This window comes from Drosophila serrata, unplaced genomic scaffold (genome assembly GCF_035046125.1).
Source record: "Drosophila serrata isolate PLE 108 unplaced genomic scaffold, ASM3504612v1 contig_295, whole genome shotgun sequence".
Classification (NCBI taxonomy): domain Eukaryota; kingdom Metazoa; phylum Arthropoda; class Insecta; order Diptera; family Drosophilidae; genus Drosophila; species Drosophila serrata.
Window position 1 is genome coordinate 197,678 of NW_028257193.1, and position 17,346 is coordinate 215,023.

The window sequence follows — 17,346 nt, forward strand, 5'->3', positions numbered from 1 at the left end:
GTACAAGTGGGGTGGTGACCCTGGGATTCCATTTCGATTTGCCCACTTGGCAGCAAATCTTCGGATTTATGTGGCTTTATTTTTAGTCCGAGTGCTGCAAAGTGCGTTCGGACCGGATGAGAACTTAAAATTCCAGGCAATTGCGGAGAGAAGCTGCAGCGAAAGTGGTTTGCCAGCAAATGAAAACGCCATGAAATTGACAACAAAAGCAAACGGCAAGCAAAGGCAGTGGCCATTGGCGAAGGTGAGCTGGAAAGTAGAGTGAAAAGTAAATCCGCACGTGCCAACCCCAAATTGCGGGGAGTCTTCCGCTTTCACCGAATAGAAAAAGGGAACTTGGATTGCGAGACCACAATGCAGATTCCGAGTTACATTTTGAAATTAAGCTCCTTGGCTTGAGCATGTCCCGGAATTCATAAGGTGAGTTCGGTGCGGGGTGTTCCATTACCAATCGATTGTCCTAATTCAGTTTGAATGGTCCCAAAGTCCCATTCCGAATACCAATACCAACGCCATCTACATGCCAAGTTTTTGCCCTAAAAAGTGTGCAACAAATTACGACAAACAGGCGCTTGCATTCGCAGAAAGTTTCACTGCAAAACTTAACTTTCTTGGTAGATGGCCGGGCCCACGCTCTGCAAATTTTCCCCCAACTGTTTTAATCTCTTGTGCATGCCAAGGCCGCCAAGAGCACCCACTCCCCCGCGTTCCAATCCAATCCAGCTCACTCCTCAGATCCTCGCCAGCTCCATGGCTCCTTAATTCGAATCGCTGGCTTTGGGCGGAGCGCTCGTGTTTGGCTTTGGGGCAAACAGTCAAAGAAGGAGGCGGAGGAACACTAAGAGGCAAAGTAATGAAGGCGGTCTCGGTCTCCATTGACCGACCGACCGCCTTGCCAGTGTTTCGATTACGCGCCTCAAGTGGCAATCAGGCTGCAGACGGGTAGGATGCAGCGCCGCAGGATTTGCTCGGCATTAATAACACTTAACCCTTGGCCAAAGTTGGGAAAGCCGGATTGGAGCTGGAGCTCCGACCGACCCGGCAGCGGCATTAATTCCCGCCTTTGATGTCCAAAAACGAACGGAGGCAGGCCGCCTAATTGGAATTGATTTGAACACGATGTTTGCTTTGAATTTATTTATTTATTCAGTATTCAGTATTATTATTATTATTATTATTATTAACACACTCAGTAGTTTCGACTTAGTTATAATGTATGTCCGCATTGAGTTCGCTTTACGCGCCACACTCTCCTCTCGTCGCATTTAAATTTAATTTATTTATAAATCTAAACTTTGCTTAAAAACAATCAGTTTGGTTTTGTCCAGAGTGACAGAGACAGAGACGGGGAACGGGTGCCCGTGCCCCGATTATTCCATTTATATAGTATGTACTCTATATATATGTATTTCAATTTATTTTATTACGCATACGCACTGTATATTTTGCTAGTCTGCCGTTTCACTTTATGTTTGTATATTTGAAATTAGAATTCGAATTACATTGGAGTATTGTGTAAACTGTATGGCGTATTATTATTATAATTATTATTATTATTATTACTTTTTCCTTGCCGTACTTTGCGGGTTACTTTAGTTATTTATAACATTTACAATGAATTCGGTCTGGTTGCTTGTGTGTTTGTTTCCTGTGGAGTGGTTGGAGTGGCCGCCCTGGCGAGTGGAATTGTTGATGCTGCTCTAGTGGACTCTGGGAATTGGCTGTTTACTCGACATTTATTCATTATGCACTCGAACATCCTTACACTCGGGGCCGCCCACTCGGCGGCGGCGGCGGCGTTCCTCTGTTTGGCTTTCGTTATTCATCTCGTGGCAATAGAATATTCATGAAGTGCCATAAATAGCGGCTGTCAGATCGGATCGGAAAGTAAAAGTCTGAGGGCGTGGCCCGGAAAGTGGTCCAGAAATAGGTGTACCTTGACGCCGAAAACTTTTGATTCACCTCCGTTCGGGAGGGGCGGCTTTACTCTTCTAATGGATCCTTTAACTTATATCCTAATGCAGACATAGACTGATGAACAACGGCCGCCTGATAACCAATATCTCTCGGCTGGTTGCCAGCCGACGAGCTCTATGAGTCCTAATTACACTTTCGATACACACGACTTAATTAGCTACTGGCTTACTCACTAGTTGTTCATTAATTACAATTAATATTTAACATTTAAATGCAGTTTGATTAATGTTTGCCCGTTCTCTATGTACAGTCGATGGTGCAACAGCAACGATTTCTGAATGATCTCTATGTGGGTCCAGGGAGTGTGTATCATTTTGGTGTGTTGTGTGTGTTGTGTTTCATGTGTGATGTTATTTACAGGTTTTTGGTTTTCTTTGCTTTTTGATTTCAGTTACAAGTGTGTAGCGTATTTATTGGGCTTCGCTTTGTCTCTCGAGTTCTCTATATATATTTTGATTCTGCATCGACAATTCGCATGACACTTACAAAATGGCTTATCCTTATCCATTGCCCGTATATAACGTAACGTAACGTAATACGTATTACCTTTAACGCTAATGCATTTAAATTTATGCTAAAAATTTACAGCTATGTTAAATGAAATGCCCGTGAATTATGAGGCCTGTGTCTGTATGTGGTCTATGTGTGTGGTGTGTGTGTCTGGGCGTGTGTAGGTTGGCTCACTATGGTTGATATTTATTATTACTTTTTACAATTACTTCAGCGTTGGATCCAGGGTCGTAAATTCCAATTCGCCGCGCGGCAATATCAGATCCGGGTCTGCAATATACACTTTGGTTGGTTGGTATAAAACAAAATCAACAACAATGCGGAGAGAGCATATGTGAATGGGTGTGTTTCGTGTGTGTGCGGTGAGTGTGTGTGTGTGCGGGTAAGGATATAAATTCATGAGAGTGAGTAATGGGCGAGCGAGTGAGTGTAGTATGAGTGTGAGTGTCCAGGAATAGAGAAACAAAAGCAAATTGTTTATACCGATTAGTTTAGCTTGTTTGGTTGGTTGGTTTGTTGTCATTGCTTTTCAGATATTCACAACACTTGCAAAATGACATCATAACAGAGTTGCAAATTATGATTTGAGCGGCGAAAAGAAAAGAGAACCATTAGCAAATAAGTACATATCGAAAGCGTGGCCAACTGTGCGCTGATAAGGAAACAAATGGCATCTAATAAAATAGCAATATGAACAATAATAACAATACAACAATAACAGCAACAGTCACAGTCACAGAAGAAGCAGAAGCACGACAACAAGAGACCACAATCGACATACACAAACAGGAACAGAATAAGGAACAACAAGGACATTTGAGCGACTGGCGACTGGGACATTTCAATATTAATATTCACTTTACGGGGACACCTCCCCCCATTTGCCCTTCCGCTCGTAAACGTAAAATAATTCAACAATTTCTTAATTTTTATAGCGCATTTCGCTGGAATTTATGTGCGAGTCGCTTTTATTGTGGTCCGCCCCAGTCCGACTTATTGTACAAGTGAATCTTGAGCGCCATCTAGCGCTGGCTCCTCGCACTCACTGCCGCCCCCATCCGCTTGTTGTTTACGATTTTGCAGTTTGTTATTTGACGTGGCCCCGCCCGACGAGCACCCAGTGATATTTTATTATTATCGCCTTTAATGTCACATTTGTGTGGCGTCTTTGAGCCATAAAGACGCACAAACTAAGGCGGCTCTAGTGTGAGTCTAGTGTGTGGGTGTGCGGTGTCCCGTGTCCTGTGTCCTGAGACCCCTGTGCGTGTGCGTTTGCGTGTGTGTGCTTGTCGAGGCTGTGGCCTTTCACGTTTACTTTCACGCCATGCCTGACAGCATTAAAAAATGTCAAAAGTCGCAAAAATGCTGCCAGGCCTGTATGCTGGGTCCATACTGAGCCGACAGAAAAAGGCGGAAGACCTCTTCGAAGCGGAGTGGCTTCAGTGAATCGCGGAGCGGAGGGGACAGGAAACGGAAGTGCGGCGACAAATGAATGAACAGCGTTGACATTGAGGCTTCACAAGAATGGTTGCTAGAGTACGTGGGGCAGCCAGCACGTGTATGTGAGAGTATACACAGTAAACAAAAAAGATTAATCCAGGGTATATTATTGTCAGTCAGAAGCTTGAAACTAAGTGAACCAATCATTTCCGACCCCATAAACCATATATATTCTTGATCAGCATCGAAAGCTGAATCAATCTAGCCATGTCTGGGCAAAAAATAAAATTTCGACATCTTTTCGATTTTTGCGAAAAATCATAAGGGGTTACATCATTAAAAATTACGAAAATTGGAAAAAATTGAATCTTCTAAAATCTTAAATGGAGTATGCAGATTTGTTAACCTAATTAAAACTAGCATAGGAACGCTTTCCGAATTGAAATTAATACTTTTTTGGCTGAGTTATAAGTTTTTTAAATTTTGATTTTTCGATAAAATTCTCATAAAAAAATATTAATTCAAGAAATGCGAATATTTTAAGTTAAGTTATAATCAATTTCCATTTCGATTCTGTAACTAAATATAAAGTTTTAATGGAATATAAACATTGTCATCCCACAGTTAGTATCCTTTCTTGTTTTTCGATAACTTTGTCGGAATATTTTCTGTGTGTTGTGCCTGTGCGGCGGCGTAAACAATGTTGCCAAAGCAAATTCTGTGGCATTTTTTGTGGAATGACAGAGACATCAAAGTGAGAACGCGGAGCTGATACACACACACGCACTTTAAGGAGTCTTTAAGATAATGCCACCATACTCGCACCGCAGCGAATGGCGCCGTGTGCTCATTTCGAGTGGCTGCTGTGCGGCTTGGTCTCAACTTTGTCTAATTAGACGAGTGCCGCTGGAGTGCACATGGAGCCCGCAAACCCACTCGCATTACTTACAATCCAAATACTCCTACGGCAGCATCCTCCTCCTAGCAGCAACATCACCGGCATCAGCAGGTTAACAAAACGCGGCCAGCAAGGACGAAGGCCACACAAACTTGGCTCAAACTCGCGACTCTTGGCAGGCAAGACAAACAGCAACAATGGGACGAGCAGCAAAAAAGCAAATGCTGAGCAAAATGAATGGAACACAGCATGAAATGAAACAAATGTGCGCAAAAAGCATGCATGCCTCTTCTTGCTGCCCTTAGTTCCTCTACACGCACCCTGAGATATGACTGTGGGGCACAAAAAGTCAAATGAATTTGACTGAGCCGGGGGTCTCGTCCCTTTTGGGGGCCCCCGGTGCCATGCCCCAGTGCCACCTGTACCGTGATACACACACACACACACACACACACACACGTACAGAGAGAGGCAACTAGCATATGCAATTAAAAATCCTGGCTAATGACAGCCCATGCCGAGATGTGAGGCGGCTGTCTTTTCGTGGCACTGAGCGACTAGTGTATACACACATCTGGATACACGTATGTGCACAGTGGCTCACTTGTTTGCCCTGAGTTATGGCACTGGAAGTGTTTCCCTCATTCCACGTGCTTTTCATTTCAATTTGACTTGGGCTGCAAGTGGGTAGACCATGAATGTCTAGGCAGGACCTAGATCAAATTTACTAGCCCAACTCGACACTCTGTGTCTAACTGGTCTAAATACATGGCCTAAGTGGTTCGTAATGGCGAGGATTTTAGTTGAGAATTAGTGCTAAGTTTGCAAGGAGTCCCTTTCGATCATGTTAGCTATATATATTCCTGATTTGATTCTTGTGCTCTGTTTCCCATTAGATCTCAATATTCAATGGCAACATTCAAGGGTATTCAAACAACCTAAAATTAGATTCCATTCCTATTTTCTTTTTTCTCTAAACCGATGTCTTCTATTTTAAATTTAATGTGGACTCCTTACAGCACAGACTACTAGCAAATATTTAGAAACTTTACATTATTTCGATATGTAGTTCTTTGTGAAATCCCAGGCAGTCGCTTTAGACGCCTTGTAGCCCAGTGTAATCCTCGCCAAGACAGTTACCAAAACTGTCTGCTCTCAGAGCAACAGCTACCAACATTCTTGGACCGCTCCTCTGGCGCACTTCAGACCGACTTTGGCACTTGTTAGTGTCTTGTAAGCCAGTTGACTTGGCTTACGTTCTGCCGGGTGAGAGGGCAGCACTGGAGCGGGAATTACAAATATGCACACCCCAGAAAGTCCAAAGTGGTGTGTGCGTCGTGTCAGCCGAACAGGCCCCCGGCGCACATAAATTAAGGCTGCTGACGGGGGTAGTGCTGAAGTCAACCCGAAAACAAAAATAAAAGGATGGGTACTAACTTTCGGAAGCCGAAATTTAAATACCCTTGCAATTTCATTAAAGGATCGCATCGAAAATCGATATCCGCAGTATTAAATATTCGCATTCCTTAAACTTTTAAATACTCATTACTTAGCCAAAAAAAAATTTATTTTGATTCGGAAAGCTTTACTATGCTAGTTTTTGTTAGGTTAATAAATCTGCACACTCCATTTAAGATTTTAGAAGATTCAATTTTTGGCCAATTTTCGCAATTTTTATGATTTTTCGCAAAAATTGAAATGAAGTCGAATTTTTATTTTTTGCCCAGACATGGCTAGATTGATTCAGCTCTTCATGCTGATCAAGAATGGGGTCGGAAATGACTCCTTCATTACGTTTCATGCTTCGGACTTAAATTATATTCTTCAAAAAGGTATAAAAAACAGACAATTTTTATACCAAATCTAAGTTTTTCGGACATCATAAATAGGCCGAAATTGCATATATTTTAACTCGGAAAGCTTTTCTGTGCGAGTTTTTAAAGCACTAACAAATCTGCATACTGCGTTTGTTGGTGCAAATATAAGCTTCTGACTTAAATAATAAAATCCTGCAAAGGGGTATAAAAACAGACAATTTTTGTCAAAAAATTATAGTTTAAAAAACTCATAACTAAGCCAAAAAATCATTAATTTTAATTCGGAAAGCATTTCTATGCTAGTTTTTGTTAGGTTAATAAATCTGCATACTCCATTTAAGATTTTAGAAGATTCAATTTTTTGCCAATTTTCGCAATTTTTAATGATGTAACCCCTTATGATTTTTCGCAAAAATCGAAATGATGTCAAAATTTTATTTTTTGCCCAGACATGACTAGATTGATTCAGCTTTCGATGCTGATCAAGAATATATATAATTTATGGGGTCGGAAATGAATCCTTCACCTAATATTTACAAAAAACCGATTTTTGGCCAATTTTTGCAATTTTTAATGATGTAACCCCTTATGATTTTTCGCAAAAATCGAAATGATGTCGAAATTTTATTTTTTGCCCAGACATGGCTAGATTGATTCAGCTCTTCATGCTGATCAAGAATATATATGGTTTATGGGGTCGGAAATGACTCCTTCATTACGTTTCATGCTTCGGACTTAAATTATATTCTTCAAAAAGGTATAAAAAACAGACAATTTTTATACCAAATCTAAGTTTTTCGGACATCATAAATAGGCCGAAATTGCATATATTTTAACTTGGAAAGCTTTTCTGTGCGAGTTTTTAAAGCACTAACAAATCTGCATACTGCGTTTGTTGGTGCAAATATAAGCTTCTGACTTAAATAATAAAATCCTGCAAAGGGGTATAAAAACAGACAATTTTTGTCAAAAAATCATAGTTTAAAAAACTCATAACTAAGCCAAAAAATCATTAATTTTAATTCGGAAAGCTTTTCAATGCTAGTTTTTGTTAGGTTAATAAATCTGCATACTCCATTTAAGATTTTAGAAGATTCAATTTTTGGCCAATTTTCGCAATTTTTAATGATGTAACCCCTTATGATTTTTCGCAAAAATCGAAATGATGTCAAAAATTTATTTTTTGCCCAAACATGGCTAGATTGAATTCAGCTCTTCATGCTGATCAAGAATATATATGGTTTATGGGGTCGGAAATGACTCCTTCATTACGTTTCATGTTTCGGACTTAAATTATATTCTTCAAAAAGGTATAAAAAACAGACAATTTTTATACCAAATCTAAGTTTTTCGGACATCATAAATAGGCCGAAATTGCATATATTTTAAATTGGAAAGCTTTTCTGTGCGATTTTTTAAAGTACTAACAAATCTGCATACTGCGTTTGTTGGTGCAAATATAAGCTTCCGTCTTAAATAATAAAATCCTGCAAAGGGGTATAAAAACAGACAATTTTTGTCAAAAAATCATAGTTTAAAAAACTCATAACTAAGCCAAAAAATCATTAATTTTAATTCGGAAAGCATTTCTATGCTAGTTTTTGTTAGGTTAATAAATCTGCATACTCCATTTAAGATTTTAGAAGATTCAATTTTTTGCCAATTTTCGCAATTTTTAATGATGTAACCCCTTATGATTTTTCGCAAAAATCGAAATGATGTCAAAATTTTATTTTTTGCCCAGACATGACTAGATTGATTCAGCTTTCGATGCTGATCAAGAATATATATAATTTATGGGGTCGGAAATGAATCCTTCACCTAATATTTACAAAAAACCGATTTTTGGCCAATTTTTGCAATTTTTAATGATGTAACCCCTTATGATTTTTCGCAAAAATCGAAATGATGGCAAAAATTTATTTTTTGCCCAGACATGGCTAGATTGATTCAGCTCTTCATGCTGATCAAGAATATATATGGTTTATGGGGTCGGAAATGACTCCTTCATTAAGTTTCATGTTTCGGACTTAAATTATATTCTTCAAAAAGGTATAAAAAACAGACAATTTTTATACCAAATCTAAGTTTTTCGGACATCATAAATAGGCCGAAATTGCATATATTTTAACTTGGAAAGCTTTTCTGTGCGAGTTTTTAAAGCACTAACAAATCTGCATACTGCGTTTGTTGGTGCAAATATAAGCTTCTGACTTAAATAATAAAATCCTGCAAAGGGGTATAAAAACAGACAATTTTTGTCAAAAAATCATAGTTTAAAAAACTCATAACTAAGCCAAAAAATCATTAATTTTAATTCGGAAAGCTTTTCTATGCTACTTTTTGTTAGGTTAATAAATCTGCATACTCCATTTAAGATTTTAGAAGATTCAATTTTTGGCCAATTTTCGCAATTTTTAATGATGTAACCCCTTATGATTTTTCGCAAAAATCGAAATGATGTCAAAATTTTATTTTTTGCCCAGACATGGCTAGATTGATTCAGCTCTTCATGCTGATCAAGAATATATATGGTTTATGGGGTCGGAAATGACTCCTTCATTACGTTTCATGTTTCGGACTTAAATTATATTCTTCAAAAATGTATAAAAAACAGAGAATTTTTAGACCAAATCTAAGTTTTTCGGACATCATAAATAGGCCGAAATTGCATATATTTTAACTCGGAAAGCTTTTCTGTGCGAGTTTTTAAAGCACTAACAAATCTGTATACTGCGTTTGTTGATGCAAATATAAGCTTCTGACTTAAATAATAAAATCCTGCAAAGGGGTATAAAAACAGACAATTTTTGTCAAAAAATTATAGTTTAAAAAACTCATAACTAAGCCAAAAAATCATTAATTTTAATTCGGAAAGCTTTTCAATGCTAGTTTTTGTTAGGTTAATAAATCTGCATACTCCATTTAAGATTTTAGAAGATTCAATTTTTGGCCAATTTTCGCAATTTTTAATGATGTAACCCCTTATGATTTTTCGCAAAAATCGAAATGATGGCAAAAATTTATTTTTTGCCCAGACATGGCTAGATTGATTCAGCTCTTCATGCTGATCAAGAATATATATGGTTTATGGGGTCGGAAATGACTCCTTCATTACGTTTCATGCTTCGGACTTAAATTATATTCTTCAAAAAGGTATAAAAAACAGACAATTTTTATACCAAATCTAAGTTTTTCGGACATCATAAATAGGCCGAAATTGCATATATTTTAACTCGGAAAGCTTTTCTGTGCGAGTTTTTAAAGCACTAACAAATCTGCATACTGCGTTTGTTGGTGCAAATATAAGCTTCTGACTTAAATAATAAAATCCTGCAAAGGGGTATAAAAACAGACAATTTTTGTCAAAAAATTATAGTTTAAAAAACTCATAACTAAGCCAAAAAATCATTAATTTTAATTCGGAAAGCTTTTCTATGCTAGTTTTTGTTAGGTTAATAAATCTGCATACTCCATTTAAGATTTTAGAAGATTCAATTTTTGGCCAATTTTCGCAATTTTTAATGATGTAACCCCTTATGATTTTTCGCAAAAATCGAAATGAAGTCGAAATTTTATTTTTTGCCCAGACATGGCTAGATTGATTCAGCTCTTCATGCTGATCAAGAATATATATGGTTTATGGGGTCGGAAATGACTCCTTCATTACGTTTCATGTTTCGGACTTAAATTATATTCTTCAAAAATGTATAAAAAACAGAGAATTTTTAGACCAAATTTAAGTTTTTCGGACGTCATAAATAGGCCGAAATTGCATATATTTTAACTCGGAAAGCTTTTCTGTGCGAGTTTTTAAAGCACTAACAAATCTGTATACTGCGTTTGTTGATGCAAATATAAGCTTCTGACTTAAATAATAAAATCCTGCAAAGGGGTATAAAAACAGACAATTTTTGTCAAAAAATCATAGTTTAAAAAACTCATAACTAAGCCAAAAAATCATTAATTTTAATTCGGAAAGCTTTTCAATGCTAGTTTTTGTTAGGTTAATAAATCAGCATACTCCATTTAAGATTTTAAAAGATTCAATTTTTGGCCAATTTTCGCAATTTTTAATGATGTAACCCCTTATGATTTTTCGCAAAAATCGAAATGATGTCGAAATTTTATTTTTTGCACAGACATGGCTAGATTGAATCAGCTCTTCATGCTGATCAAGAATATATATGGTTTATGGGGTCGGAAATGACTCCTTCATTACGTTTCATGTTTCGGACTTAAATTATATTCTTCAAAAAGGTATAAAAAACAGACAATTTTTATACCAAATCTAAGTTTTTCGGACGTCATAAATAGGCCGAAATTGCATATATTTTAACTTGGAAAGCTTTTCTGTGCGAGTTTTTAAAGCACTAACAAATCTGCATACTGCGTTTGTTGGTGCAAATATAAGCTTCTGACTCAAATAATAAAATCCTGCAAAGGGGTATAAAAACAGACAATTTTTGTCAAAAAATTATAGTTTAAAAAACTCATAACTAAGCCAAAAAATCATTAATTTTAATTCGGAAAGCATTTCTATGCTAGTTTTTGTTAGGTTAATAAATCTGCATACTCCATTTAAGATTTTAGAAGATTCAATTTTTTGCCAATTTTCGCAATTTTTAATGATGTAACCCCTTATGATTTTTCGCAAAAATCGAAATGAAGTCGAAATTTTATTTTTTGCCCAGACATGGCTAGATTGATTCAGCTCTTCATGCTGATCAAGAATATATATGGTTTATGGGGTCGGAAATGACTCCTTCATTACGTTTCATGTTTCGGACTTAAATTATATTCTTCAAAAATGTATAAAAAACAGAGAATTTTTAGACCAAATTTAAGTTTTTCGGACGTCATAAATAGGCCGAAATTGCATATATTTTAACTCGGAAAGCTTTTCTGTGCGAGTTTTTAAAGCACTAACAAATCTGTATACTGCGTTTGTTGATGCAAATATAAGCTTCTGACTTAAATAATAAAATCCTGCAAAGGGGTATAAAAACAGACAATTTTTGTCAAAAAATCATAGTTTAAAAAACTCATAACTAAGCCAAAAAATCATTAATTTTAATTCGGAAAGCTTTTCAATGCTAGTTTTTGTTAGGTTAATAAATCTGCATACTCCATTTAAGATTTTAGAAGATTCAATTTTTGGCCAATTTTCGCAATTTTTAATGATGTAACCCCTTATGATTTTTCGCAAAAATCGAAATGATGTCGAAATTTTATTTTTTGCACAGACATGGCTAGATTGAATCAGCTCTTCATGCTGATCAAGAATATATATGGTTTATGGGGTCGGAAATGACTCCTTCATTACGTTTCATGTTTCGGACTTAAATTATATTCTTCAAAAATGTATAAAAAACAGAGAATTTTTATACCAAATCTAAGTTTTTCGGACGTCATAAATAGGCCGAAATTGCATATATTTTAACTCGGAAAGCTTTTCTGTGCGAGTTTTTAAAGCACTAACAAATCTGCATACTGCGTTTGTTGGTGCAAATATAAGCTTCTGACTTAAATAATAAAATCCTGCAAAGGGGTATAAAAACAGACAATTTTTGTCAAAAAATCATAGTTTAAAAAACTCATAACTAAGCCAAAAAATCATTAATTTTAATTCGGAAAGCTTTTCAATGCTAGTTTTTGTTAGGTTAATAAATCTGCATACTCCATTTAAGATTTTAGAAGATTCAATTTTTGGCCAATTTTCGCAATTTTTAATGATGTAACCCCTTATGATTTTTCGCAAAAATCGAAATGATGTCGAAATTTTATTTTTTGCCCAGACATGGCTAGATTGATTCAGCTCTTCATGCTGATCAAGAATATATATGGTTTATGGGGTCGGAAATGACTCCTTCATTACGTTTCATGTTTCGGACTTAAATTATATTCTTCAAAAAGGTATAAAAAACATACAATTTTTATACCAAATCTAAGTTTTTCGGACATCATAAATAGGCCGAAATTGCATATATTTTAACTCGGAATGCTTTTCTGTGCGAGTTTTTAAAGCGCTAACAAATATGCATACTGCGTTTGTTGGTGCAAATATAAGCTTCTGACTTAAATAATAAAATCCTGCAAAGGGGTATAAAAACAGACAATTTTTGTCAAAAAATCATAGTTTAAAAAACTCATAACTAAGCCAAAAAATCATTAATTTTAATTCGGAAAGCTTTTCAATGCTAGTTTTTGTTAGGTTAATAAATCTGCATACTCCATTTAAGATTTTAGAAGATTCAATTTTTGGCCAATTTTCGCAATTTTTAATGATGTAACCCCTTATGATTTTTCGCAAAAATCGAAATGATGTCGAAATTTTATTTTTTGCCCAGACATGGCTAGATTGATTCAGCTCTTCATGCTGATCAAGAATATATATGGTTTATGGGGTCGGAAATGACTCCTTCATTACGTTTCATGCTTCGGACTTAAATTATATTCTTCAAAAAGGTATAAAAAACAGACAATTTTTATACCAAATCTAAATTTTTCGGACATCATAAATAGGCCGAAATTGCATATATTTTAAATTGGAAAGCTTTTCTGTGCGAGTTTTTAAAGCACTAACAAATCTGCATACTGCGTTTGTTGGTGCAAATATAAGCTTCTGACTTAAATAATAAAATCCTGCAAAGGGGTATAAAAACAGACAATTTTTGTCAAAAAATCATAGTTTAAAAAACTCATAACTAAGCCAAAAAATCATTAATTTTAATTCGGAAAGCTTTTCTATGCTAGTTTTTGTTAGGTTAATAAATCTGCATACTCCATTTAAGATTTTAGAAGATTCAATTTTTGGCCAATTTTCGCAATTTTTAATGATGTAACCCCTTATGATTTTTCGCAAAAATCGAAATGATGTCAAAATTTTATTTTTTGCCCAGACATGACTAGATTGATTCAGCTTTCGATGCTGATCAAGAATATATATAATTTATGGGGTCGGAAATGACTCCTTCATTACGTTTCATGCTTCGGACTTAAATTATATTCTTCAAAAAGGTATAAAAAACAGACAATTTTTAGACCAAATCTAAATTTTTCGGACATCATAAATAGGCCGAAATTGCATATATTTTAACTCGGAAAGCTTTTCTGTGCGAGTTTTTAAAGCACTAACAAATCTGTATACTGCGTTTGTTGATGCAAATATAAGCTTCTGACTTAAATAATAAAATCCTGCAAAGGGGTATAAAAACAGACAATTTTTGTCAAAAAATCATAGTTTAAAAAACTCATAACTAAGCCAAAAAATCATTAATTTTAATTCGGAAAGCTTTTCTATGCTAGTTTTTGTTAGGTTAATAAATCTGCATACTCCATTTAAGATTTTAGAAGATTCGATTTTTGGCCAATTTTCGCAATTTTTAATGATGTAACCCCTTATGATTTTTCGCAAAAATCGAAATGATGTCAAAATTTTATTTTTTGCCCAGACATGGCTAGATTGATTCAGCTCTTCATGCTGATCAAGAATATATATGGTTTATGGGGTCGGAAATGACTCCTTCATTACGTTTCATGTTTCGGACTTAAATTATATTCTTCAAAAAGGTATAAAAAACAGACAATTTTTATACCAAATCTAAGTTTTTCGGACATCATAAATAGGCCGAAATTGCATATATTTTAAATTGGAAAGCTTTTCTGTGCGAGTTTTTAAAGCACTAACAAATCTGCATACTGCGTTTGTTGGTGCAAATATAAGCTTCCGTCTTAAATAATAAAATCCTGCAAAGGGGTATAAAAACAGACAATTTTTGTCAAAAAATCATAGTTTAAAAAACTCATAACTAAGCCAAAAAATCATTAATTTTAATTCGGAAAGCTTTTCTATGCTACTTTTTGTTAGGTCAATAAATCTGCATACTCCATTAAAGATTTTAGAAGATTCAATTTTTGGCCAATTTTTGCAATTTTTAATGATGTAACCCCTTATGATTTTTCGCAAAAATCGAAATGATGTCAAAATTTTATTTTTTGCCCAGACATGACTAGATTGATTCAGCTTTCGATGCTGATCAAGAATATATATAATTTATGGGGTCGGAAATGACTCCTTCATTACGTTTCATGCTTCGGACTTAAATTATATTCTTCAAAAAGGTATAAAAAACAGACAATTTTTATACCAAATCTAAATTTTTCGGACATCATAAATAGGCCGAAATTGCATATATTTTAACTTGGAAAGCTTTTCTGTGCGAGTTTTTAAAGCACTAACAAATCTGCATACTGCGTTTGTTGGTGCAAATATAAGCTTCCGACTTAAATAATAAAATCCTGCAAAGGGGTATAAAAACAGACAATTTTTGTCAAAAAATTATAGTTTAAAAAACTCATAACTAAGCCAAAAAATCATTAATTTTAATTCGGAAAGCTTTTCAATGCTAGTTTTTGTTAGGTCAATAAATCTGCATACTCCATTAAAGATTTTAGAAGATTCAATTTTTGGCCAATTTTTGCAATTTTTAATGATGTAACCCCTTATGATTTTTCGCAAAAATCGAAATGATGTCAAAATTTTATTTTTTGCCCAGACATGACTAGATTGATTCAGCTTTCGATGCTGATCAAGAATATATATAATTTATGGGGTCGGAAATGACTCCTTCATTACGTTTCATGCTTCGGACTTAAATTATATTCTTCAAAAAGGTATAAAAAACAGACAATTTTTATACCAAATCGAAAATTTTCGGACATCATAAATAGGCCGAAATTGCATATATTTTAACTTGGAAAGCTTTTCTGTGCGAGTTTTTAAAGCACTAACAAATCTGCATACTGCGTTTGTTGGTGCAAATATAAGCTTCTGACTTAAATAATAAAATCCTGCAAAGGGGTATAAAAACAGACAATTTTTGTCAAAAAATTATAGTTTAAAAAACTCATAACTAAGCCAAAAAATCATTAATTTTAATTCGGAAAGCATTTCTATGCTAGGTTTTGTTAGGTCAATAAATCTGCATACTCCATTTAAGATTTTAGAAGATTCAATTTTTGGCCAATTTTCGCAATTTTTAATGATGTAACCCCTTATGATTTTTCGCAAAAATCGAAATGATGTCGAAATTTTATTTTTTGCCCAGACATGGCTAGATTGATTCAGCTCTTCATGCTGATCAAGAATATATATGGTTTATGGGGTCGGATATGACTCCTTCATTACGTTTCATGTTTCGGACTTAAATTATATTCTTCAAAAAGGTATAAAAAACAGACAATTTTTATACCAAATCTAAGTTTTTCGGACATCATAAATAGGCCGAAATTGCATATATTTTAACTTGGAAAGCTTTTCTGTGCGAGTTTTTAAAGCACTAACAAATCTGCATACTGCGTTTGTTGGTGCAAATATAAGCTTCTGTCTTAAATAATAAAATCCTGCAAAGGGGTATAAAAACAGACAATTTTTGTCAAAAAATCATAGTTTAAAAAACTCATAACTAAGCCAAAAAATCATTAATTTTAATTCGGAAAGCTTTTCTATGCTAGTTTTTGTTAGGTTAATAAATCTGCATACTCCATTTAAGATTTTAGAAGATTCAATTTTTGGCCAATTTTCGCAATTTTCGCAAAAATCGAAATGAAGTCGAAATTTTATTTTTTGTCCAGACATGGCTAGATTGATTCAGCTTTCGATGATGATCAAGAATATATATAATTTATGGGGTCGGAAATGAATCCTTCACCTAATATTTACAAAAAACCGATTTTTGGCCAATTTTTGCAATTTTTAATGATGTAACCCCTTATGATTTTTCGCAAAAATCGAAATGATGTCAAAATTTTATTTTTTGCCCAGACATGACTAGATTGATTCAGCTTTCGATGCTGATCAAGAATATATATAATTTATGGGGTCGGAAATGAATCCTTCACCTAATATTTACAAAAAACCGATTTTTGGCCAATTTTTGCAATTTTTAATGATGTAACCCCTTATGATTTTTCGCAAAAATCGAAATGATGGCAAAAATTTATTTTTTGCCCAAACATGGCTAGATTGATTCAGCTCTTCATGCTGATCAAGAATATATACGGTTTATGGGGTCTGAAATGACTCCTTCATTACGTTTCATGCTTCGGACTTAAATTATATTCTTCAAAAAGGTATAAAAAACAGACAATTTTTATACCAAATCGAAAATTTTCGGACATCATAAATAGGCCGAAATTGCATATATTTTAACTTGGAAAGCTTTTCTGTGCGAGTTTTTAAAGCACTAACAAATCTGCATACTGCGTTTGTTGGTGCAAATATAAGCTTCTGTCTTAAATAATAAAATCCTGCAAAGGGGTATAAAAACAGACAATTTTTGTCAAAAAATCATAGTTTAAAAAACTCATAACTAAGACAAAAAATCATTAATTTTAATTCGGAAAGCATTTCTATGCTAGTTTTTGTTAGGTTAATAAATCTGCATACTCCATTTAAGATTTTAGAAGATTCAATTTTTTGCCAATTTTCGCAATTTTTAATGATGTAACCCCTTATGATTTTTCGCAAAAATCGAAATGATGTCAAAATTTTATTTTTTGCCCAGACATGACTAGATTGATTCAGCTTTCGATGCTGATCAAGAATATATATAATTTATGGGGTCGGAAATGAATCCTTCACCTAATATTTACAAAAAACCGATTTTTTGCCAATTTTCGCAATTTTTAATGATGTAACCC

At 34.7% G+C, this 17,346-nt stretch overlaps 1 protein-coding gene across 3 annotated transcripts in view; it reads right to left on the bottom strand.

Annotated features, from left to right (window-relative positions):
* Window positions 1-1,122: 1,122 nt before the first annotated feature.
* Window positions 1,123-17,346, bottom strand: part of side (motor axon guidance molcule sidestep) — an 80,835-nt gene continuing 64,611 nt past the window's right edge. For 2 of the 3 annotated variants that reach the window (XM_020944191.2, XM_086836927.1), the window contains one exon: window positions 1,123-2,757. In XM_020944191.2, coding sequence (XP_020799850.2) covers window positions 2,693-2,757 — 65 coding nt within the window. In that variant the 3' untranslated portion in view covers window positions 1,123-2,692. Of the gene's footprint in view, window positions 2,758-2,970; window positions 3,033-17,346 lie in introns of all 3 variants that reach the window. The other variant, XR_015272606.1, reaches the window with a different exon arrangement.